General features: G+C 33.8%; 1 protein-coding gene across 1 annotated transcript; it reads left to right on the top strand.

The window, feature by feature from the left end:
• Positions 1-27: 27 nt before the first annotated feature.
• On the top strand, positions 28-24,269 carry LOC123536144 (T-cell-specific guanine nucleotide triphosphate-binding protein 2-like). The gene is made up of 4 exons (XM_045318987.2): positions 28-201; positions 11,930-12,013; positions 13,046-13,123; positions 16,008-24,269. The coding sequence occupies exons 2-4, from the start codon at positions 11,953-11,955 to the stop codon at positions 17,195-17,197; spliced, it is 1,329 nt and encodes a 442-aa protein (XP_045174922.2). The 5' UTR covers positions 28-201; positions 11,930-11,952; the 3' UTR covers positions 17,198-24,269.
• The last annotated feature ends 3,672 nt before the right edge of the window (positions 24,270-27,941 follow it).

The raw sequence follows: 27,941 nt of genomic DNA, 5'->3' as shown, positions 1-27,941 counted from the left end.
TAATTTTATTTCTTACATACAGGACAAGTCACTCTTTTTGGAAAACCTAAACAAAAGGACTTGTTTTTACGAAGCGTGTATAGTAGGTCAAGAGTCTATAATATGTTTTGAATAGTCAGTTAGATAACCATTTTCGAAGTGTTTTAATAGTGAACGGACATACACGTGAAAACGGAAAAGCTGGACATAATTTAATTACAGGTACGTACAGGAAACTCACAAACTTGTATCAATATACAAATTCGAATGCTATGCTTTGTCAGTCTGAGTTTAATGATCTTTAGCACGGCAATTGTTGCCGCGCCATTCAAAAGATCAAAACTGTACTGATTAAAACGTTTTTATACATAAAACAAGAAATTTGACATTGTCTTCTAGTCGATATATTTTAACAGTTGACCCATTGATCAATATGATGCAAATAAGGGGCCGACCATTTGAACTTCTGGGGTGGGGTGGGGGTAGGTCCAAGTCTGCAGCTGGGATTTTACTTAGAGCCAAGAATTGTTTTTGCCTTCTATGAGAGTCTTTTTTTTTAGAACTCGAAAGTCGGGATATTTTACCAAACAGAATTTCTTTTTTTTAAAATACTTTTTGTTATACTTATGTTATTCAAAACTAATAAACCTGCTAAGTACACATGACAAAAGCTGAATGAAAGTCTTTTTGATGGAATATCTTAATAAGAAGAGTATGACGCAAAATATCCTTCCTAAATAGTTCCTAATTTTGAGCACAGTAATATATATCTCTCAGCAAATTTGTTAACAATCAAAAACGCATGTACTCAATATGTTTGCAGGAGGCATCTTATATCAAGAGGAACACTCTTAATGGCCCGACGGAACAGGTCAGAATACAGATATCAAAAAAGTTCAGTTCCAGTGGAATTTAAAAACTGCCGATCATAATCATATAGTCCTTCTCCCTATCGTCAGACACAATCAAAGAAGGAAGCGTAGTAGAAATTGTGCTCGCAGAAGTGTCTTTAAATAACTACTGAATTTTAAAACCAGATCTGAATTACGATACTTGAATTTAGCAAAATATTTACGTAATTTATGATAACGGTAGCATTGCTGAAGAGGTTTATTTGTAATATATTGATAACGTTCATTGAAATCCTCAACATGACTACACGCTCTGGCAATCGAATAAACAGAGAATTATAAGAAGGATATATATTATTAGTTACACTGTTTGTTGGTGACAGGATATGGGATACACTGTCGAGGAAATCCATACGCTCTCGCCTGATATGGATTTTTGAGACAGCGTATATCCCGTATCCTGTCACCAACAAGCTGTGTCACGAATTTATCTTGCCGACTACCCTTTACTTACATGCTATAATCGACACATTTTGTAAATTAAGAAAGCTACTTACAGTGCAGACTGGAATCCTGCAATCACTTGTTTGGTCATCAAGTTTCGTTTTAAGTTGATTTACACCAGCCATAAAATGCACAATGACCTGTGTTTTGATTAAATCACAAAACACAAAAGCTCATTTACACAGGTTATGAACTTGTTTAGATCAGAAACATAAAAATGCTTTCTGTTCCATCCTTTCGAAAATCACCAGATTTCACGATGTCACAAGTCTTGAAACTTCGGCTTTCATCCCGTTTCCTGTTAAATCGTTTATCTTGCACATACATTAAATGATCCTACAACAAACTGCTGAGTAACAAATATGTCAATTCCTTTGTTTTACGATGATTTAACTTAAAACAAAATTTCAACGTCCGTGTCTCCCATATAGAGTTTTTCCGCTTTTACGGCTAACTTTTGTCAAACTTCACGAGCTTAAACTAAGAATGAAAACGGCAAGAAAACACTTAATTTTCTCTCGGAAACGATACTATCGCTGGAGCTAATTAATTATCTGACTTGATTCAATTAAGCCAGCGATGCGGCAGCCATTTTGTTTTAATCAAAATTCATATCTGAAATGTACTTGCGGGATATGGAATATATCCTGTCTCCACGTGATGTCTATTAACCAATAGAAATGCAAAAAACTTGTAGGAGGCAAGATAAAATTTAATACTTTCAAACCAATCTCGCACTACTCTTCAGCAGCGTTCAATATTATACGTTGATGGAAATTCTACTCTTCCTTAATAAAGAAGAAAAGAAGTTACGATATATATATATATGTATACTAACCTGATTACGTTATTATAGAATATCAAATCTAAAAGCTATTAAAAGCAAAACATATGGCTTCAAGAATAATGGAAATATATCTTTTAAAGAATTGACTTGGAGCCAGAATATTTTTCAGTGATTTGGTAGTCAGAAATTTTTCAATACGTTGAAGCCACAATATTTTTTTTCAAGCAAATACAAAGTCTGAATTTTAAAAATTCTTTCCACAACTCAAAGACAATTTTTTTTATTCCAATGGTCATGAAAACAAAACAACGTAACAACGTTATAAGTACATCATGAAGTCATTTTAGATGCCACACAAGAGACGTTAATGTAAATTTTAATATAATTTCCGCCGACATAATGGATAAATTTCAGTCGTTTAAATGCAATACGTCTAACCGAAGCAAACTTTATACAGTGCAACTTTTATAGCAATTTAGAATTTAAAAGAAGAAATATCAAATTAAGATGTTCGTAACATAAAGATATTGAAATTCATTGAACAAATAACGAAAAAGTATAGTGATGGCTACCTAGGCTACAAGAAACCTAGTAATAATCAAAAGATAAGATATCAATTTGAGTTTTATATAAAAAAAACGGACAAAAAGGTATTATGTTGAAATGTTATCCATTTCACGGTTTTTATTCAAGGAATGTTCCAACCTGTCGTAGACTGTCTTTGAAATTGTCTTTCTAGTAAACTTTTACACACAAACGAGACCTGCATTCGTTTGTTGTTTTTGTTCTTTGAATGAAAATGCATCTATATGTAACAATAAATAATTTGAAATATTTTGTTAAAAATGTGGCTTGTATTTCACAAAAGATACGAATTGACAGAAATCAAAATCCGCAAGGTCAGGGCCTGGCAAAATTTACTGGAGTGGACTTCAACATACAAGATAAAATTTATTTGTTCCTAAGGTTATCAGCCAACCATAGCACACAAGGATACATACATATATGACAACAGTGAAAACATATCGTCGGCCTACACCGAAAACACCGTATATTAATTTTTGTGGGAAAAACTCAGCCGTTTAGAGTTTTAATATCACATGTTCTACGAAATTACTCGATATCATATCCAAATAGAAAAATGCGAAATTATCATGAGACGAATTCGTATATTAAATTGAATTGACTATTTTTTGTACAAGTTTCTAAAATCTCGTACATTCCTTTTATGTCCCCCACTTTGGGCAGGCATATGGTAATTGAAGAATCCGTCCGTACTTCCGTCCGTCCGGCCTTTCGTTCGTTGGTTCGCTCGTTCCGATTTCTTGTTCGGTCTGTAACTTTGTCATTCATTCAATTTGATAGATTTCGAAAAAAATTGGCACCCAAATTAGCATGACATGATGATGTATCTGTACAAGAACCATAGCTCTACCCTCATTTCTTTTTAGTCATCTCCTCTTCTGAATGTTCTTGTCCAGGGCTACAACTACTGTAGGGGATTCAAACTGCACACAATGAAACAGAACATTTAATATGGGAAGTGGACTTTTATTGTCATTTATCTCCCTTTATTTATAGCCTCTGACTAAAACAGATCTGGTGCGCCTATGATATATTACAGATACCGGATTCAAGCGATTTGAATATCTTGTATATATTTTGTAACCCTCGGAATCCTAACCCTAACCTTTTGTCAGTAGATTATACATATTATACAATAAATGTGTGCAGACATGCAAAATTCTGCGTATTTTTGACGTGTGCTCCGATAATAGTGATTTTGTGACATGCGCAGAAGACTCCACCGGATCTTTAAGGAGAAACATCGTTATTTACAGGGCATAAACTCAAAAATAGTGAAGGGAATTTATTCAATCTGCATAGAGGGCATTGACAGGAAGTGCTATGTATAAGAACCATAATTCGTCCTGCCTATTTTATGCTCACTCTTTGGAAACCTGTCTTAGGGTTAACAACTGTTGTGACTTTTGGGGTAATACATTGTAGAGCAAGTAATAAGCACTTTAATATGAAACCTTATTTTTCATTTGACTTTTATCCTAACCTTAAGTCTATCATACCCTGTATTTCGTGTTTATTAAATATAGTATTGTTTTCAGCTTCAAATACGTGACCGTGACTTACCCAAGTTATAACACTGTTTTCCGAAGAATTAGGCAAACAAAGGCTTATTGATATAATCATTTTTATAAATAATCAACTAAAATGATATCAGCACATGTATACATTTTATGAGACGAAAAATGAATAAAAATGGCGCATGAAGTTAAACATTCTTAGACAGAACGAAAGTGCGCTTGCGCAATGAAGCACAGAAAAAAATCTGCAAAGTAAGATCCACATATACTTTTATAAAAATAGTATGTATTTCTCTATTTTCATAGAAAATGTTCGAAAATGGCGCATATGTGAAGAAAAATAGTTTTTAAATGATGAAATGAAAAGGCTTAATAAATTTAACTCTCTTTTTGTATACAATATGACTTTGTAACTTTCACATCAAAAAGGATCATCGGGTTGATAGTGCAAACTATAAAAAGCCGTCGCTTTTTTTTCCCCAGAAAATGCAGGGCTACTACATCTATCTTTATCATATTTGAAACAACGTCTGTTAGTTATTGCGATGGCATTTCCTTACATAAATAAATGTTTCTCGTTTTCATGTCCAAACGACTTTGGGAACAAAAGACTATTCAAGTAAAGTATGATAACCGGGCTTTTCTGTTCACAAAATTGTGTGTGTGTTCAGGATAAGCGTGTGTTTTTTTTCAACAATATTTTCAAACATATAAACAATGGTGTCTACTTGTAGCAGTGAGCGCAATGCCCAACTGTGTAGTACTGCCTCACTGGAATATCACTCCGTAAACACATATCCCATCCAGTCAAATTATAATGAAACCGGGCTGACCAGTCCTAGTACTGTCCCTATCGTGCTGAACCCACGACCTCCCGCACTCGAAGCGGGCGCTCTACCACTAGGCTACCGAGGCAGTTCGTTCACAAAAATGAGTTGTTTGCAGACTCCAACGACAGTGACAATATAAAGGTACCTTCACAGGAGGTTTTCATTCTCTTCTTTCTCACATAATTTTCACATGCACATAAACATTTCCAGTTTGAAGGGATTATCTCCTGCAGGTATGCAGAACTTTGGAAGAGATACATCACATACTTTGCTCAACAGTTTATATTCATTCAAATCAAACACAGTTACTTTTTAATACTTAGTTTCTATTCGATGTATTTTGTGCTTACATTTTAATGAACCACCTTATCAAAGTTATACGGCGTATCTGAACTATGTTTTCATGCTTCGGATAAGAAACATGAAACAATGGAAATAATACCATATCCGTTCTAAATAAATGGTTAAGTGGTGTTTTATCATTACTGGCTTAGTAGGAAAAAAAGAAAATACTTAAAACCAGGAAGTTGAAACTTTAGATCTCGGTCGAGACGTATGGTCTACATGGTGATTTATATTGAAGACAATATCATATATCATGTTTCGTGTCTGTGCTCATTCGTCCTTCACCTCTGATTCATGCTCGGAACTTACAGAGAATAAAGAATAACATATACAGTAGCTGCTGATACTGGTAGGATTCTGGTAACTTAGGGTTAGGACTCCAACAAAACTGTTAACGTTCACTTAACATCCAATGTATAAAAAGAACATGCTTTGATTAAACCCATCAAAACATCGAGATGTTGTTCATTACGATGTATGTACAATGCAATCTCGCTTGAGCGTACACCACTAAGAAGACAGAAATTTGTTGTACAGAGGTTTTTGCTCTTGAGAACTTAATTTACAATTAATTACTTCGACTGAAAAAGAAAATGTTTGTCTTTATTATATGCCTATGTAGATTAATTCTTATGTATTTCACAAGTAAATATGAACACACAGAAACAAATCCGTATTGTACCTTTTGTATTGTATGTTGCCGGACTACCTTCATTAAAATGCATTACCTGACACAGTTCTATAAATAGCGCTTATACAAACTTCACAAAGTTCCATTTTAACATCGATAAACATTAAAGATTTTGTTCAATAGCAAAACAACAAACAAAAAGGTGGAGGTATAATCCACTCAAGCCGAATACAGCATCCCAGATCGAGCTACTATTAAAATAATCTTATTTTATAGTGATGTTTTTGTTCCTCAGAGGCGTCCTTATCAGAGGTTATACCAGAACCTAATTATTCTTGAGAGAAAGCGTTAACCCCAAAGGAAGATAAAATTTTGTCTTACAGTTTTACAGTAATTGTACTGTTTCGATATATTAAGCCAAGCATATCATCTCTTATCGTATGACAGTGGAACTCTGAAAATTCTGAACACCGAACGATATCTTGGAAAATTTGATTAATATTTCAATACAAATTGACTTCCAAAATACCGCCAACACCAACAAGTAGATATGTCTCCGACCTCTTGGAGAAAATTGGATCTATGATTTCATTGTTTACAAGTGACCGATTATTTTAACATGCATTCGAAAAACTTCTCAAAGGCTCAAAACAGCGGAAATCGTGATAATTTGATAATGGTCTATCAGTAAAGAAATTATTAGCGCATGCAACTTTTATGTTTACATTAAACATTTTCAAGACTTTTAACAACTGCGGTATCATCAAAAGCGTGCATGCACTTAATTAACCTGATTAAAGATTTCATTTCTGACAATGAATTGAGATCGTATTTGGCCAAACAGTTTCATAAATTGTCGCAACTTCAAACTGGATGCAGGTAAGTAAATAAAAGTAAATCCTTAAAACGAACGTCATTTTACGAATGAAAATGAGTAAGACACCGTTGAAACGTCATACAACTGATCTATTTCTACATAACACAATTAAAAAATTCGCGAATCTGAACATAACCGGCTTATGGTATGCCGTTGTACTTGTCCAAATCACTTCGTATTTCTAAATACGGAAACTTCGAAAAACCGGACTTTTCTTTGGGTCCCGAGGGAGGGCGGTTTTCTAAATGAATGGATTGCATAATACTTTCAACTTAAATGTTAATCAAACATGTGACAAATATCTGAGATCGCCATAACCTAAAATAAAATAACAAGATGTCAATTTCTTGTACACCGGTCTGGCCTTTTTGGTGAGTTAAACCAGATGACTCTCGTTCCGGTTATGCCAGCTTAAATTAAAAATTTGCTCATCTGTTCCCAAGAAGAGACTCACTGAAAATTTACAAAAGTTTGGTTTTAAAACAGCCTTTTCAAAACAAAAATGAATATATTATTATAAATGGAAATAAGAGGGAAATGTATATCATATAGTTCATATAAGAACAAATCAAATAGTTGAAATGAAACTTGAATTTAGTCACAAATTCAGAATTAAGAGGAAACTGAACCAAATGAAAAACATTGAAAAGCTTGAACAGTTAAGAAATGATTTGAAGGAAATTCAGGATACTAGTAACGTGATCACCCACGCATTTGCACGTGGAGAACGGGATACATGATGATTAAATCTCTATTGACAGCAATAATGATCATGTATCCCGTTCTCCACGTGTAAATGCGGGGGGTGATCAACAGGTCAGCCGTGAATGGGATTTGCGTGTATAAGGAAACGGTTTTGATGACACGGACAGTTTTGACTGCCCAAATCATGATAGAATATTTGCAAATAACAATTAAAAATTTTGTCATGATTGAAAGTTTGTGGAATTGTCTCTAAGTTAAGATGCCCTGAATTTATTTCTTTTATTAGCAATTATAATATTATAGGGTGACAGGAAACCAATACAGATGATACCGGTGTCAGGATATGAGTTATATGACTCAGGGAAGTGCCTACGCCTTTAGTATCTTGAACAATGAAATGGGTCCTATCGCTAAGGTGACTATGTCTTAGACTAGCTGACAAACCATGTAGATTGTCCTTTGTTAAAACGTATAGCTGGTGAGACCGTATATCTCGAATATATAAAATTTTCCTCCGGCCACCTTGCCTAAATGATTCGTGTACCAATGATTCGTAAATGATTTCAGTTATGAGCTAGACAATTTCAGGGATCAGGCAAAAATCATTCAATGTTTCAACTATCAACCTTCAACTCAAAATCAGCAGCTTAAACTCATATAGGCTTGAGATACTATACTTGACTGGTCTTTGTGTCGAAGTTCCCTTCAGACAATGTCTTTGAACAAAAACGTACGAGTCCTATCGCATAGATGTTCAGCCTATGTTCTCTGAATTAAAGCTGCAACTCAATAAGATTGCCCTGGGTGCTCAGCGCCTATATGCTATCACTTATTGCTTTCAACTACCATATAGGTATAACACTGATGCCTTGGCTGTACTTCGCCAATAACGCTGAACCTAGTCTATAAGCTAGAACTCTACTACTTTCTCAGTAGATCACCCAAATCCCATGTCTTTGCCTCAGCTTTCCGATGCTCAGCCTATATTTGCTATCGTCTATAGCATTCAACTACCCTTAAGGTAAAACTCCTATGCGCTGGCCCTATAGCTCGAGACCTTGTTGAAATCCTGCAACTCTTCTTCAGTCTATGAACTTCAAACGTCTTCTTTTTAATAATTAATCCGCCCTGTGTAGTTGCAATAACTTCCTCATCAAGGTACTGGGATAAATTATTAGTTGAATCCTCGATGTGTCTTCTTCTATCGCTGGATACAGAATAATCTCTCTGTCATCCATCTACCTATTTATACTTTAGCAGACGTAAGCTTTGATTGGTGCTATTTATAGAACTTGTATCTGATTGGTCCAAATTTATACATATTATTTTACAACGAGTACTTGCTCTAACAAATATCTGGTTCCCTTTAGCTATTGTATATGACATAATGTGTGATGCTGGGATCCAGCTATCAACATAATGAACCCAAATCAGCCACCAATGACCCAAATCCTATTCTTAACAGCAATTCAACAATAATTATAGCAGTGATAACATGAAAAAGGGGGTCAAGCACTATCTGTGCTTATGTATTACGTTATCAATATATCAGATATACAAATTGTTCTGACAACCGGCGAAATTCGTGTACCTGGCTTCGTTGATTATATGTGCTAACAAATTACCTATCAGACGGTATAGCACTTTTAATTTAAGATAAAATAGCTCAATATATCAGAGTTGATGACAATAATGAATGTAGTCTAGTAAAATGTTTTACTATATCTAAAGAATTATACAGCTTGGATAATAGTTCATATGGCGAAGATTTGAAATGAGGAATTGTATATATACCGACCTCGGGCTCTATTTTGCACATAATGATCCATTGTTTCAGATTCAAAAAGAAATGTTCAGATATTTCTTAAATAGCAAAGATTATTTGTTGTTTGGAGATTATAATGCTCGTTGTAGTAATCTTGCAGATTATATAAATGTTGATCCATTTATATCAGAGTTGTATGATTACAAGATCTACAAAACGAGAACAGTTGGGTTATGAAAAATTTCTGTTTATATGACATTCCCTTGAATAGAAATAGTTCTAATACTATTGTTAACCATTATGAAAATCAATTGATTGGTCTGTGTAAAAAGCAATATGTTTCTATGGAACGGTAGAATTGGAGACAATAGTTTAAGTCCAAAATCTAATTGTTAGAATTCAAGTACAGTGAATAATTTTCTGTCATTATCATATGTTTTTAAAAACATCATTGACTTTAAAGTCCATGAATTTTGTAGTTTGTTTTCTGATGTGCATTGTGCGCTAGACGCTACAATTTTATTACTTACTTTATTTTGTGCAAAAACTAGAACGTGATAAACCTTCATCTTTTTTCACGCAGACAGTTTATGTGATTTTATCAATCAAAAACAAAAAAAAGAAGAATTATTCAGGTAGAAGGGACTGCATTTCTTTACAAATAAGAAAAAAATGTGATAGGTGGATGACGTGTTTTAAACCAGCATTAAGAAGAAGAAATGTTAATATCTAGTTATTTTAGTTATACTGTAAAAATTAACAGTGGATTCAAAAAGTCGACCCAATAATTATTGTTTTATAAAGTAAACATATAAAAACAACGAATCAATATGATTCGGCATTAAATTAATTTAATTAAATTTGAACAAATATTATATAATTATTAGATATTCATTGACATTTTCCTACATTTGTACCACCACTAGCAGTTCATAGTAGTAAAATCAATATTGTCCATTAAGCCATTAATTAAATTTGTTTCTTATTGCAAGATACAGTAGACGCTCCAATTCCAGAAGCTTCCCTGGTTCTTTATCGTGTCAGATGTAAAGTCCCTAACACGAGACTTTTGTCCCAATATAAGTAATTTTTAGTTGGAGAAGCGGGGGCTTGACAGTCAAACTAGTCAAACAGTGTTACCACTGGACCACTGCTCTCATTAATTAAATATAGCTTAAGGCAATTTAAATATCGATTTTATTGAAAACATAGTAAATGGGTCTCCGCTAAATTTTGGGGATGGACGTAAATTTACGGAAGTTGACGAGCAATGTTACAATATTTTCGCCTTTTCAGTTAAGGCTTATCAGCAGTCGCGTTTATTACAGATAATACGATATGGTCTGTCTGTCCGTCCATCCGTTTGTTCGTCAGAAAATTTGTGTTATACATACAGCCAAAACCTTTGTACCCACCGTCATTACACTTTACTGAAATGTTCTTCAACATTTGAAGTTATGCATCTGAGGCATGGTTGTCAAGGTGACCTACTGTGATCTCCCAGTGCCAATCGTCATTCTTTATCATCCAGTGTTGAAAACTCCAGAGATCACAATTATGGTCGAGTCGTATGACAACTTGGTTGAATATTTGTCTTAACAAATATTGAACGAGCTCGAAAACGAGACAAAAGTAGGCTCTTACGTCTCTATATGGTTAACAAAGTTTTTCTATGTTTTAACCTAGCGACCATGTTACAATGATCGAAAATAAGGCATCTAGTTTGTTAACAATGTTTTTCTAGAGCTGCACCTAGTGATATTAATTTTGACCCTAGATAATTCAGTTTCAGCCTTGATGTACATTTTATTAGACAAATATTCTGAAAAGGTCTAGTATTGATCCGATAGTAAAAATGGAATCTAGAATGTTAACATGGTTTGTTTTTACGATTTGTCCTTGTCACATGGTGTTTGAGCTAAGATGACACATTTTCAAAATTAGCCAGCATTTTCTTAATATAACACTCTACGTTTCATTACTAAAATTGTAACCTCTACAGTGTTACAATGAAATTTGAAAATGTGAACTAGAGACGAAGACGGACGACGAACACAGTGCTACAATACAGGCTCACTTGGAGCACTTAGTGCCAAGGCGTGCTGAAAACTCGAGGGCGCAACTCCTAATGTTGAATAACATTCCTATACGATTTCATGACGGTCGTTAATACTTTTTGCGATATGTGTAACACTTTTTTTCTGACGGATAGACGAACAGAAAAAAAGCCAAATCTATATCCCCGCCGCAAAGTGGTGGCATAAAAAGCCAAGTCAATCTGTTATATGTATTTTTCCTATCGCACATAACATTATCAAATTATGTTGAGATGGCCCCCATAAAAAATCGATCGTCCTAGGTGTTCACATTCCACTTCGTCTTAATTCGAAAATGTCTAATAATATAGAACATTGTAGGTTATATGCACTCTTAAAACAGCCGTAAATATAGATATTTGAACTTAATAAATTGTATCTATAATCTAGCAGATCTTTCACGAAGTATACAAGTAAGGACTGAGTTATTACAGTGTATTTATCATTTATCATTTAGTTATAACAGGTGCGGATCAAAGTATGTCAGACATTATTGCCAAAACACAACGACTGAGCACTACGGAATCAAGTGAAGACAGTCGTAAGTAGAATCAGTTATTACCAAATAAACAGTCGCATGACTAGACTACCCAAAACTATTTTCACAAAATTTTATGCTGTACTTAGGCTAAGTGCAAGTTTTATGATTTTTCGGCTTGTTTTAATTACGATGTATATAGGAACAGTTTGGTTATTAAACCCGAAATACTCGTATTTAAATATTGCACTTGTTTGTGACACTTTGTTACATCTATTGCTTATACTACTGCATTATGCATTTTTATACTCCCCGAAGGGCAAGCATATAGTTGCCGCTTTGTCCGTCCTTCCGTCCGTCTGTCCGACACACTTTTGTCCGGAGTATAACTTGAAAAGTATTAATGGCATTTGATTGAAACTTCATAAAATGATAGAGGCCATTGACGGAAAGTGCAGTGTCAAAGAACCATAACTCTATTTTACCTAGTTTTTGAATTATCACCCTTCATTATACAAAATAAGATTTGTCCGGAATATAACTTGAAAAGTATTAAAGGCATTTGATTGAAACTTCACATACACATAGATGCCATAGAGACAAAGTGCAATGTCAAAGAATCATAACTCTACTTTGCCTAGTTTTTTAATTATCTCCCTTTAAAAGGCTTATCCGGAGCATTTCTTGAAAAGTATTAATGACATTTGATTGAAACTTCACAGCCATAACCGTAACTCTACTTTACCTAGTTTTTGCATTATCTTCCTTTATTATACAAAATAAGGCTTGCCCGGAGCATTACTTGAAAAGTATTAATAGCATTTCATTGAAATTTCACAAAATGATACAGGCCATTGACGGAAAGTGCAGTGTCAAAGAACCATAACTCTACCTTTCCTAGTTTTTAAATTCCCCATATTGGGACAAACACATGCATCGGGGAGCATCATTTGGGTTTACCAATTCTTTGTATTCAAAAAGCTAGCTAATAGGTTTCTCTTACATAATATGATGTTTAATTGTGTCATATGTATGAGTCACTTACGTATTCTACTCGCTGCCTTGAAACATTGCAAAAACTATGTATTTTTCCAGAGAGCTTTATGTCGGCCGATACCAGTATTGGAAGTGATGAATACATAGAAGATATCCTTTGGTTCGAATGGAACGATGGTAAGCAAACTGTTGATATTCAGTTTAAAATACTGTATATTTGTTAGTCTTTGTAACATCAGACAGTCAAATATTTCTCTGTTGAAGAATAACAGCGGCTTCCATTCTTTGATATATTTACCTTTATTTTCAATTTGTCTGATACGTTTAGGTGGTTAACAAAAATGCTGCTATACCCGATAAACATAAAGTATGGAAAGGTGATAGTTCCTAATCCATATTAAATTGTTGAAAACATTTTTGGACATTTTTTATATTTGTTGGATATTATTTTGTAATAAACACATAAACAGTTCCTAATATAAACAAATGTTCAGTATTAAACATGTCAAAAATCAAGTATATAAGTGTATGTGCCAGTCAACAGCCAAGCTAACTGCCAAGGACCGAATGTGACGCCATTCAAGAAGTGCTTTATTATTATATCAGAATTAAATTTTTGCATCTTTATTTTTTGACTAAAGACCAACAAAATTCAGTGTCGAACTGTGGACCTGTCAATAGCACACACTACGGACCGGTGATTTATAGATTAAGAAATATCTAATAATTTTCACACATGTGGCTATTTATTTTAATCATTTAGTGATTATAATAGCAAGAATTTGGAGTATGCTTTTCATACTGCGAAACGTTATTTTTACTAATATGATACCGTTTCAAATTCATACTATTATTTGTTTTGCATTCAAATGAAAACACACTCTTTAGACATTGCAAATATTATGCTCCCGATTTCTTTTTTTGGAGTTGGGATGGCAATAAATGCCGTATGTCCAAACTTACTAGAATCACTACGGTGTGAACTTCCACATATTGTCAGGACAAGTACCTTGACTGATTAAGAATTATGTCCCTTTGAATATTCATTTATACAAATAACCCCTGTATCAGTATTCAAAGGCCTTATCCCAAACAACAGAACTGAATCCCCATTAAATGAACTTACGCATACTGTCCGGATATACATGCATTAACATTTACCTAGTATAAACGCTCGAACTTAAATTAATTAACGCATCCTCCCTTCTACTAGTGAGCCCGACAAAGTTGTCAAAATTCTATTAGTATATGTGCATTAGTGCTTTTGTGATTTCCTCAAATTGTGTCCGGACAACAGCTTCAACATACATGGAACAATCTTTTTTTTTTGGTATTTGACATAAATAGTTACCTTATCGAGACGGAGAGATCCCAGATCACTATATGAAAGTAAAATGTCACACTTTAAAAAGGTCAAGTGTCATATTAGACTTTGACTGGCATAGGGTAACCTCATTTCCATTTGACAGAAATGTTTGCCGAAATAACCCAGACCACAGTGTCCTATCTAAAACTTCAAGAGATCGAATGGTATTTAATAGTTTGCTCCGTGTCATAAAAGTGTCATGTATTTGGCTGTCTTTAATTATTATGAATAAATGTTTGCTTTAAGAGACATATAGCTACACAAAAACCCCAGACCAATATCTCAAAGGACTTACTTAGGATCCAAGGACCATTTACGATAGCTTGCACTCCGGGCCGAAACTTTGACATGCATGGGGCTATCTGTTTTTAGTTGGCATAGATGTTTATCTCAATGAGACAGAGTGTCAAGCGCAATCTCCGTGCTTCAAGGTCACACGTATGGGTCAAAAGTCACTTGAGAACATGTCTAGGCTGAAACTTTGATGCACTGAGCTGTCGTTCTTGCCTTTAGCAAAAATGTCAACCTTAATTAGACGGAGACTCGCTGCAAACCAAAGATTTAAAAGGTCAAGTCACACTTATTTGAAAGTGTCATTTAGAGCTTGTCCTGGTAGTAACTGTGAGATGCATGAAAAACACCTTTTATCCGACAGAAATGTTTAACTCAATGACACGGAGTGTCGCGCGTAAATCTTAGGTTCAAGGTCAGATGTCATTTCAGGGCTTGTCTAAGTCATAACTTTGAGAAGCATAAAGAATCATAAATCTTCCGTTTTCATGTCCTATAAGCAAATGCTGTTTTACTTTCAGTGTCCATGATATAGTCGGGGAGCATACATAAGTTGATAGTTCTAATATTTTTTTTTGTTATGGTTTAAATGTAAAACGTAAAACTGTCAATGTAAATCAAGATGAAATAGAAAGGTTTCTGCTTGTCACTTATTGAAAATATGGCTAGTATTGTTAAATTCTCATTATTCGGGATCATTGAGTACATTCACTTTACTATAAAAAGAAATCAGCGTGAGCGGTGTTGCATATATATCATATACATGTATATATCAGACCCAATCAAACCGAATATGCTAGTATGTTCTTTGGTTGCGTTCCATGCTTCCAAATGATCATCTTTTCACAGATTTTATTCATAATCATAGTTTGCTTGCGTTTGTTTTTGTTCTTGAAATCTTTATTTTAAACGTTTTCTTACACGAAAGTTATAGCATATAATGAGTAGTCATTGATCTGTCATAAAATGATTTTCAAGAAACAACCAGCAGTATATCTAAATATTTTAACAGTGTAACCTCTGAGAAGTTACCGTCAAAATTCTCTCTTTTTAAACCTAATAGATAAACAAAAATGTATTATATGCCTGGATCTTTGAGATCATGGTTTTCATTGTTTGTTCATTAAACGTCCGTTTTTTTCTCTCATTAACAGACTCCAGTAAACCGAATTGCTTTTACATTACTTGGTTTTGTTCTTTACTTCGAAAGCTCTTAAATCGTATTAAATTCTTGAATTCCATCAATAACGATGGGACATGGTTTTGACTTTAAAGATTTATATATCTTGTACGTGAGCTCTGTTTAAATTGATATGTTAGTTTATGTGGTTTTACTAAATGTAACGTAATATTTTCGTTTAAAATTACCTTTCCCGGTATTCAAATATATGTATGTTTTCTTAGACCAGGCTCTTCGGGATCATCTATCTCGACATGGTACAAGAAACATCGCATCCCTTTTAGACGACAGCCTTGAAGCATGGAAAAGAAAGTCGGTAAATATAGCTGTCATTGGGCAAAGCGGGAAAGGGAAATCAAGTCTTATCAATGCACTCAGAGGTTTAACTGAAGCAGATAAAGATGCAGCTGCAGTCGGAGAGCAGGAAACAACCAGAAAATGCACCCCGTATAGCCATCCTAAATATAATAATATTATGTATTGGGATATTCCAGGATGCAGTAAAGAAACTTTTGAAAAGAAGAAATATTTGCAACAAATCAATTATAGGTATTACGATTATTTTCTTATTGTTTCTTCTGAAAGATTCCTTGAAGCGGACATTTGGCTGGCAAAGGAACTAATGGAGAAAGGGAAGAGAGACAGATGCTACTTCATCAGGTCCAAAGTCGACATTGATATGGCCAGTCGTAGAAGAAGAGCAATGCTACAAAACGAAATATTTGATGAAAGGCAGGCATTTCAAGACTTTCAAGTAGTAGTCAAAGCCGATATGTTTAAGGCATTGGGCGATAGTACACCCTTTCAATTATTTCTTTTATCAAGCCATTTCCCAAATAGATACGAATTCCAAAACCTTCAAGTGAAGTTAGTTGTGGATGCACTTGCCGAGAAAAGGTTTTCATTAGCTTTTGGAATGAACAGCTTGGCACAGCCGTTACTGGATTACAAGAGACGGGTACTTAGTGACCGGCGGAAGAAAGTTGCACTACAAGCGTGCAGTTGCATGCCCGAAACCCCCAGTGGTTTAAAGATCGTAAGTACCAGGCTTCCTTCTATCAATGCCGAATTGGAATTCTACAAGGAACAACTCTCTTTGGATGATACTGGCCTAAACACGGTTGCTTGTAGAGCGGGAGTTACCGTTCAAGACCTGAGGAGAACAGTTGAATTGAATGCACCAGTCTTGTCTGACTCAGAAATAAGTAACATTTTATTAGAAAAGTACAGATATTACCTTGAAAAAGAAGGCAAGAAACCTCTTGGTAAAACGAAGTTATTTTTCACTGGACAGCAGAAAATTGCATTCAAAGCAATCAGCAAATTTCTAGATGAACAAATGAACACCTATATTAAGGATACAGACAAACTGATAGACTATGTAAAGACAACGACAGAAAACAATACAGTGTAGAGTATTATATAACTAAATAGATATCAAATATGCACATGCACATGATATTCAAACATTTCTTTCTTTTCTTTCAAAATAATTTGTGTGCATATGCAACCGTGCAACGCGTCAAGGAACACTGTACGTTTGATTAAATGTAAGTTTTCGAAATTGAAACAGAATCTATTTGAAAGACTGCTCTTTAAATTAGCAACCTGATATTGATTACAAAACTCCACAAGGTAAAACTATGTCGAAATCATGAAACATCATTCTTTCTTATATCAGCAGGAATTACCGTTTAAGTCCTGAAAGAAAATGTTGCCTTGAAAGCAGACATGTCGTATGATGAAATCTTACATTTTTATCAAAAGGCACGGCCACTTTTTTATAGGAACCTGCACCAATGTTTGGTCTGTACACTATATGGAATGTATACATGCCTTTTTTTTTCTAATCAAACTGTAGTTCCACTGATCACATGTAGAATATGCTTGCAGATTAGGTAGCAGCCACCATAGTAGTAGTAATATAAATATTCCCAAGGTAGTGAACCCGTAATGACAATCAGCAAAAACGTATTTTCTGTATTTCAAAGCGGCATTTTTCGGGATTTTACGAAATGGTATTTATTTTACGCCTAAAGAATACCGAATTACGTAACGAAAATACATAATCGCACAGAAATTGCCGAGTGTCATTACAGGTCTACTAATTTGTATGTATTCCACACTGTATGTAGAAATAGATGATTCAGAAGAAGAAACATGGAACTGTCATACAGGAAAAACATCTATATCTTTGAAGGTAAAAATTTGTCAAAAAGAATATCTCATGATATTGAAATTACAATACTTTGATTTTTTGAATTTATTGAAGAACTTTATTTTATTATGCCCTAAAACTTATTGTCGTTGATCATTGCAATGAATGTATTTAGACAAGAAGTATGCAAGACACCGCTAGATGATATAGTACTAAAGTTTTCATAGAAATGCTGTAAGTGGATAAATATATCATATCGAATCCAAATTTCAAAACCTTCATTGGTAGACGATTGTTCTTATTTTTATAATTATTTTTAGAATTGAAAAAGTAAATGTTACCCATTGTTTAAAAATGATACTGTTGTATATAATTTTATATTAATATATTATATCATTTTAAATCCAAAACAAAGTGGTGCCACTCAATGTTAAATAGAATGCCTTTAAATCGAAAATATTTGTGTTGTACGTTTTGTATAAACAATATAGTAATATGTTACATTTGACATAAATGATTGGCCTCTCTTTAAAAGTACTTTAATACCTTTTTTGTTAAAAGTAGTTTCACAAATGTGACATTTTCTCAATTTATCATGCGCCGATTATTCCCATTTTGCTGCTTTGCTAGCCAATATTAATTTTAATTATTGACCGCAGAGCTAACACACGTATACAATAATGACAATTTACAGTGGCTACCATGTTGAATATCAGTATCGATATCAGTATACATGGTATATTCCTTGTTGTTTGCTACATTCTAAGGAAACACAACAATAAACATGTTTTGTGCATTAGACTTGGTATGTTTTGTTTCATTTTAAATTGTACATTCTCAGAATCGATATAGTCCGTTCTGTCAAGTCTTCCATAAAAATGACAGATATTTTCAATCTGCGTGCTAAATTCGTTCTTATAATGTTAAATTAATAAACACACCACGGAAACTAACAAACATCGTCAACTTTTTATGGATACATAATTTGTAGTAATATGACATGATATGTATAATGTCATGGCAACATACGTATTAAAGACAAGGAGAATTCGATGTTGTCCGCCATAAGACAATAGTGTTTATACTAACGATTTGTTTTTTTCTTTTGGCGAGTATTGCCTTATGGCTGACAGTTTATAAAAATGTTCATTAATAATCAGATTCTATTACTATTAATATACAGATATGTATTGTATAATTATGTAAATAATAATATATCACAATGCCGAAAAGAGGAGCTTATTCGAGGGTTGAGGGTGAACGAGGTCTTAGTGCATATAGTGGCGTTTTAGGAATAAGAATAAAACGGATTCCGGGAAACGTCATATACAAGGTGTCACAAAATATGAGTTACCATTTTGTATACCTATATTGTCTATACACATCTGTAAAAATTATTAGTTACACAGCTTGTTGGTGACAGGATACGGGATATACGCTGTCGTGGAAATCGCCTGATATGGCTTTCCTCGACAACGTATTTCCCGTATCCTGTCACCAACAAGCTGTGTAACGATTTTATCTTGCCGACTTCCCTTTACTTACATACTATAATCTAATACTTTGTAAATTAACAAAGCGGCAGCCATTTTTTAATCAAAATTCATATCTGAAATGTACTAGCAGGATATGGAATATATCCTGTCTCCACGTGACGTCTATTGACCAATAGAAATGAAAGAAACTTGTAGGAGGCTAGATGAAATGTTATCAGACAGAGTTATCTTATTGTGCACACTTTTGAATTTCGTTTGATATATAACATGTATATATTTTACACTCAATAACGATAGTGTTTTTCATCAAAACATTTTCTGGTTATTATCATTTTTGACTTTATCAGACTGACTACTAAACATGAAACCAAAGTACGGAACACAAAAAATTAATTCAACTTTTTGTGTAAACTAATTATAAGATATGCATTCCTCAGCAAACTTGATGTCTTTTTATTTCAGATACAAAGCTCTTTTTCAAATAAGCATATCCTTTGAGTCCACAGAGACATATTTAGATATGCTGAACCAATCATATGTTTAAGTAATGAATTTTACAGCAGATAATAGAAAGATATAGAAAAGTCAATTTACAATTTTACTAGATCACAAAAGATGAAAGTATGCTACGTATTTGTGTATACATAAGAAAAGATTTTATATCGAGTCTCTTTTGTATAAAGAATAGATATTTCATGTAGTTTCATTTTGTATTCACAATGTATCATTTTGTTAAATATTATATCCCATTTATGTTTTTAAGTTTTGCCTCGTGAAGTCATATTTCTGATTAAACTGATAGCATATAATTAATGTATACCAGTTAACATATTTAACTCAACGAAATTATAAACATTATAAACATTTATACAAACTTGGCTTTCAATTTCGAACATGTTACCACTGTTTGAATTTAGAACAGTCACACTTAGGTTTTCTGTAGTAAGCCATTTACTAGAATAAGTCAAAAGTTTTCCCGCCGCCAAAAATGTATTTTCAGATCAGTCATAATGAATGCCTTTTTTATTGTGAGCAATATTTTGTGAGCTAATGATCTCAAAAACAATTTGGGTCATCTACAGGTCATGGCAATCTAAATATATTAAATTATATCCTAAAAAATTCTAATATCTATAGTTTATGCAAACTAACCACACTTTCCTAACCAGAAGAAACAAACTTTACATATCTCTATATATCAAAGGTTATCATCTCACTTAACAGCTGGTTAATTGTTTACATGTTATGTACGCAGATATTGATGAGGTCATACACATCAACCTGTTTTTACAATTTAATATCAAGAAAAAAACATAATTCCACAAATCTCCGATAATCGTGGTAATCCTTCATCACCACCAAATTATAAAATACTTGTATCTAAGTCAAATGTACCACATGAAAGGCGAAAACTGTAGAAATAAAAATGTAAACAAAAGGATCGTGTGAATTAGGTCACGGTCACCCGAAAAGGTCGTAACTTACGGTGTGTTACGAAAATGGCCGAAACTTGACACGTGACCCAAGTATTTTTTCTTATTTTTTTTTTAAATAATAAAATATATAAATATAAATAGATGATTTATCATTTAAATAAAGTATTAGTGTATCACGCATCTACGAATAAAAAAATCTGTACAGGATCGAAAACCTGTCACGTGACTTGCTCCATGACCAACACGCGAAAAACAATTAGCATACCAATAAACCCGCCGTCAGGAAACGAAATAACCACACGTACGAACAATGAAAATTAAATAACAAATATGTCCAAACCTACGTATCCTGAACCCACGATGAGCAACGTTAGATTTAGTAAATAATGTCATTTGTTATGTACAATATTTTTGCATGAAATAAATATAACTGCATACTACGTTTTCAATGTCATTGATGAATATTTCTTTGTTGTGATGTAACTTTATTCTTGTAGTGGTATACTAAAGAGAAAAATACTTATTTGGATATACAGAGTAAAATATACATTTGTATTTTCTGATAGTTAGAATCTGAGAGTGTTAAATGAAATATTTTGACATACCATTATTGAAATAAGCATTAAAGATATTCAATATCCATATTTCACTAAAATATCTTATCATTATATATTTAATTCAAATTTAGCAAATCCTCATGTTTTATTTGATTTAATTTTACAAATAAATCAAGTGGAGAGAATTACTGTAAGCTGTCTAGCAGTTTTGAATTAAATCCACTTGTCTTGATATTTGTATTGTATGAATGTTATACGTATACGTATGAATATTATATGCCACGTATATCTTGATAAATAGATAGGTTTAAACCAATTATATCAAATAATTGTATATAAAAAGATAAGTTGATTATAAAAACAGTTCCAGTTTTTATACGCCCGAAGGGACGTATTATTTTATGACGCCGGTGTCTGTCTGCCCGTCCGTCCGTTCGTTTGCGATTTCGTGTCCGCTCTGTAACTCTTGAACACTTTGAAGGATGTCGAAAAAACTGTTCACCACATCGAGACGACGTGCAAATCGCATGTTTTCGATGGCTCTGTTCAATGTCAAGGTCACACGTAGGGTCAAAAGTCATATGACTGCTTCGTGTCCGCTCAGTAGCTCTTGAACTGCTTGAAGGATGTTAAAGAAACTTGGCACAAAACGTTTACCATATCAAGACGATGTCTAGAGCGCATGATTTAAATACCTTCGGGCGTATATTGCTCCGAACTGCGGCGCTCTTGTTTAGTTGTAGTACCTATTTGTACTGGGTTTAGCCATATATCTATCATGTGTATACTATTTTAAACATATTGCATGGTACTGATAATACAATGTCATACAAACCTGTTGTTTGTATGTTTAATTAAACTATGTATGAGAAAAAAATTCGGTACTAAAAATACGACATTTTGGTTTAGTGTATCTTTTCATGAAGAAAGCATGTGTAGCACAGTTATGCATGAAATGGAACGTATAGTATACGTATAATTTTCAGCATTCCTTGGTTGTTAGAGAAATTGATATATGGACTGTTTAACGGTGTATTTATTTCACAGTTTAGCAGTTTTGCAATTTTTATCAATTATTACATGAAAAAAATGCAAATACTGCTACGGACAGTAAAAAGATTTTGATATTGTTTTTACAACAAAGCTCCATAGCATAAAACATAAATATAACATTGGAAAATACGTAAGGCAAGTAACTATCATTGCTGGAATGCTATTCATTATCGTTTACCTTTCTTGAGTCTGCAATGATGCATGTTTGTAAGGAACATTGACGATGACTTTATCAGTAATGTACTATTGCATTGACAATAGGAAGCGTGTTTTAATGTTTGATTCATAACTGCTATGCGATTGCCATAAGGTTATGACTTTTCGTTTTATGTCTATCGCGTTTTTGTTTGATGTGTTTTCTGTAGTGTCATAGCAACACCAGTTTGTAGAATTTCAACTGTTTAGGTTCTAAATCAGCAGTTTCATTTAGCATGTGGATATGTTCAACGAATGACATTTGAAGACTGATTGATATTATGATTTATGATGATATAATGGTTGAGACAGGCTAGTAGACAGTCTTGAGTAATGTCTCAAGTAATGTGCATGCAAAAAATATACAAAAAAAGCTTCGGTTTTAAAAAAGGGAATAGAATTTTTTACACAATTTTCATACGAAAATATGTCAAAGTATCTATTTCAGTTACAAACACTATTTTTTTAGTTTCTGGATTGAATTCTCAAAATGTGTGTATCGTACTAACAATTATGCATACGAGATATTATTCCTGTCGAAAGCCATATGAGCATGACTAATTGATATTGCTTATTTAGAATTTGTATGTTGCAGAGAAATGTAAACTATTTAAACTGCAATGTCAAATGTTGTGTACTTAAAAAGGACATCCACTTAATACTATGTATCTGCTTTATTTTGACAACTAATAGAATACTTAATTTTTGCACATGTTATATACATTTATGTTCAAATATTTTCAAACAAGTAAATGTTGAAAATGCAGTCGTACATTTAATATTTGTATTTATATGTTATTATTTTATATCAGCTTTTTCCTTTTCCAAGGTCGTGTATAACGCTAAATGAATTGTTTTCGCCAAATCTTTAAACGTTAAAATCTGTTTTGTTATGTTAAGAAAATACATTAACCTATACATCTTTGAAACGGTATTTTAAACAAACAAAATTTATCATAGCTTTTACATAGAAAAAGATATATGTCACTGAAAGAAATTAAATGTCTTACCCATTATACGTTTTTGGACAAAGCTTCTAGTATGGGTACCTTCCCGTACCCATAAATTTACTGCATTAGATCTATACACTGTTCCTTGCTTGATAGAACCATGTCACAAATTGTTGGTTTTTGTTTAATTCCACGACATTTTCATATGGTTATAGGGTTAAACCTCTTTGACAACACATAATGGGACATTAAATTGATTTGAAGATGGATATCACAATTAAGTAACTTTCAAGCTGGGAATACTGAATACTGCATAAAATACAGTAACACTTTTATATATATATGATCTCCATTAGCTGAAACACTTGACCACATATTGAAGATGGGCAGACACTTTATTCCATTTAGTGACCTTTATTATTTTGTAGCAACGATAATTGTTACCAGTTTTGTCTTATAAATGTGTAGGTTTACATATCTTAAAAGCAAATCTCGCATAAGTTTTCATAAAGTGCTATAAGCTACTTTAAAAGACATTAGTTAGCCTTTCTAGCTATTCAATTTTTTTTTGTAATGCATGTTACATAGATAAAGTAAATGATACATTTAATAACTAGTATAATATAAACAGTTGAATAATATTTAACATTGTTGTTTTCTTTTCGTTTCTGGAATCCCTGGAAAACATGTTGTTAAACACTTTATTAAAGATTCTGACAAGCAACTGTTATACATGCACGTCACAACCTTTTTGACAAATGGATAGCCTGGATAAAGGCATTGCATTTACCTCGAGTAGGAAATAGTGAAACACAGCAGTTGTGCAAAATGACTGTAAAGCCCCCATCACACCAAACTAGTTCTCAAAACGTTCCAACCCGTCCTAAAATATTGTAAAACGGGCTGCGATCTGGCTAGAACGCTTGAAATTTGGCCGGAAAATATCCATAACGCGATCATAGTTAGTTCTTAAACAGTTCTCGATACGTCCATTGCGTCTTTATCCCGTCTGAAGTACGTTTATAGTAAGTTCAGGTCGGAAATAATGCCCGTTCACCTCATGTGAACACCGTTTGTAGGCAGTCCAAGTCCGTCTGTAGTCAGATTAAAGAAGTTTGTAACTAGTCCTACTTCGTTCAGAGCACGTCGAAATACGTTCTAACTAGTTGTTAACTCGACCAACTCGTTCACAGACAGTTTAACTCGTTCTGGTTACGTCCTAATCTCTCCCTAGTACGTTCAGAACATAAATTGCAATCACGTTCTGGCCCGATGACTATTAAAAGCCATCACGTTTCGCCCAGTTCTCATTCTTGTTTGTCTCTTCAACCTCTCAAGACAAAAAAATCTACAGCAATAGGCAAGTATCAATATGACTCCAAAGAAAAGTGAAGCCAAACAGAGATAGGGTGTAAAGTGTTAAAGCAGTAAAAGACCAATGCCGATACAGTCTCCTGAGTCAGCCCCTGAACGTGAAAGCCGAGAGGATGAGTGTCGATATATATATTCCCTGCACCTTCTGACGACTCTGTCTCCAAGTCCGAGGATGAAGGACAGAGTCAGAAACCAAAAGGCATAAACTTGGCTAAACCGTGTGCCCAAATCTTGAATCTGTACGACAACGGCATGTATTTATACCCTAACTTGTGTAGTTGTACTACAGACGGGATCGACGTTGTAGGAACTGTGAATAAACGTACTAAACGTACTAAAAACGTGCGGAGCGTACTGAGAACGTATTGTAAACTCTTAGAACTGTTTTGAAACGTATTGCAAACATAGTATTTTATTTTGATCGTATTCAGATGGAATAACGACGCACTAAGGATGTAATGCGGTCGAGTAAAGTCTTTCTGTGAACGGGTTAAACGAGTTACAAACGGATCCGGTCGGTGTGCACACATACTTAAATTGACCCCCGATCGCATCACGTTGTCAGTCCGTCTAACTGTAGGACGGAATGATCGGCAGAAATTTTTGAGTAGGCTCAAAGTTCTGGAACACCATTCCCGTTCAGCTCCGTCCGAGCCAGTCCATAAAGTTCTTAGACAGACAGTAGAACGTCGCTACTACGTCTGCTCCGTTGCCACACAGTTTGAGCCCGTTCGGCTACATTTCTTAGAACGTACTGTAAACGAGCTTGGTGTGATGGGGGTATAAATTGCTACTTCCAAAACTGTATATTTATACTTACAGTCATATTCTTTCGACTTAGTTCCATGATTATATAATCAAAGCAAAGATATTGACGTTTTCAATTGCGACGTTTCATATTTGCAAGCTAACAATTCATAAGACAAGTTAACAAAGGATTATTTTTTATTGTGTTGTACAGAATACATAAAGTGTGCGTAAATGTAAGTACATGCTAAATGCAATCGGTAATTGTGAAGTACACGTTAGAATAGTAAAATGTGATTACGCGACCGTGATGTTCTGTCGGAAACATATATTTAAGTGTCATTTTCCAGCTTATAACATTGAACCTCTATTCACAATTACTATTTGCATTTAGCATGTACTTACATTGACGCACATAATTCAATACAACACAATAAAATAAATCACCCTTTGTTAAATTGTCTTATGAACTGCCAGCTTGCAAATATAAAATGTCACAATTGAAATCAGTTCGGCTATTGAAATGTTTTGTGATGACTTTCCTTGTACATTGGAATGGTATCATACAGTAACCCTAACGCAGTACAGAGTGACCCGAATAGATACCAAATTGTTTTAGAATTCCCCGTAAGATACTGAAATCGGCTTCAACAAGAAAACATCGGCAATAAAAGGTTGTTGCACTTGTGCTATGTAGCTGTGACTAAGAATTAATAATTCTAAAGCCTTGGTTATCATAAATTTGGTCGAACCTGTACTGTTTTTTATAAAAATCATTGGAAAAGTGGACTTGAACAGGACTTGAACTATTTATTTCCGTAGAAAGCGTTCAATAACATTTTTACGGCGCCAGGTACAGACTCAGGGTAAATTGTTGAGAGAAGATAAATAGCGTGGACACAGAATGCACGCGTGCAATGTTTTCAAAGTAAAAGAAAAACTCACACACCTTGCAAAATATCCTCCCTCGGGTGACTATTTGTCAACAAAATCCGCCATATTTACCCGATAAACACAATTTTCTCACGTAGTCCACTGAAAGACACCAGTTACGTTCTACCCTCTGAGAAAAAAATGTAATTTTAGTATTATTGCATTTTTAAACGATTTTTGCTCATTTTACAAGCAAAATATATAATTTTTAACTATTAAAATACAAATTTTGTACAAGAAAAATTTAGGAGAAAAAGAAAAATATAACTCAACATATGTGATGGCAGTGTCTACTGCACGAATAAGGGAAATTAACAATGTGTTGAGTATGCAAATTAGTCCCACAACAGTTGCACGTAAATGTCTATTCATGAAGAGTTCATGTTAACATTTTGATGTCAGTTAATGGAACTACTTGTTTGCAGAAAAACTAATCTAGCATTACATCTATACTACAATTCTCCCCTTATCGCTAACAAAATCTATCTATTATTAGAAACAATTGACCAGTCCTTAAAATAGTTTTGTTTACTGGTTAATTGCTAAACTGAATTACAGATTTGATAAAATAGTTAATTGAATAACAGATTGAATGGTATAGTAAGACATCAGCGCACATATAATTTTGCGTGTAAAATCTGATATGCCGACGCTTTACCGCCCCTAAACTGAGTAGCTACCTCCTGCTATGTCACACTGTGATCTTTGTTGAAAAATCCTCAACATTTGCCATAAGTGTAGGGGCCGCTACCTCAGCGGGCTTCCCTGGCCTAGGCTAATCATCACTCCCTAAACTATGAAATCCATCTATAAAAGGTTGAACGGGATATGAAGTCTTTAGAAAATCTTGTCTGCCCCTTTGTAAAATGTGCCATTTTTTTCACCCTCTTAAAGTAAGAATTTTATTACAGATTCATGTCTCTCCAGCTTAGATTCCATAGTGGTCCTAGCACCAATCCTGTTTAAATGATCAAACTTAGTGTATACAAACTTCTCATTAAAAATAAACTAACCGATTTATAGGCGATAAAATTAAGACAGGAGGATGAAAAATCCGGATATTTTCCGACCGCCCCTCGTACAACTCTCATGGTTATCCTTGTTTGATCTACTCTTCACACTTTCCTAAAGCAAACTCATATTTTAAAAAAAAATGATAGAAATCCTTATATACATAAAGGATAACCTTCTCTAATGATATGGTCTAGACAACAGCAGATATTTACTTTGACTGATGTTGAATTGTACATCAAGCGTAT

Source organism: Mercenaria mercenaria, unplaced genomic scaffold (assembly GCF_021730395.1).
Source record: "Mercenaria mercenaria strain notata unplaced genomic scaffold, MADL_Memer_1 contig_3237, whole genome shotgun sequence".
NCBI classification, from domain to species: Eukaryota; Metazoa; Mollusca; class Bivalvia; order Venerida; family Veneridae; genus Mercenaria; species Mercenaria mercenaria.
This window is presented reverse-complemented; position numbering and strand designations above follow the sequence as displayed.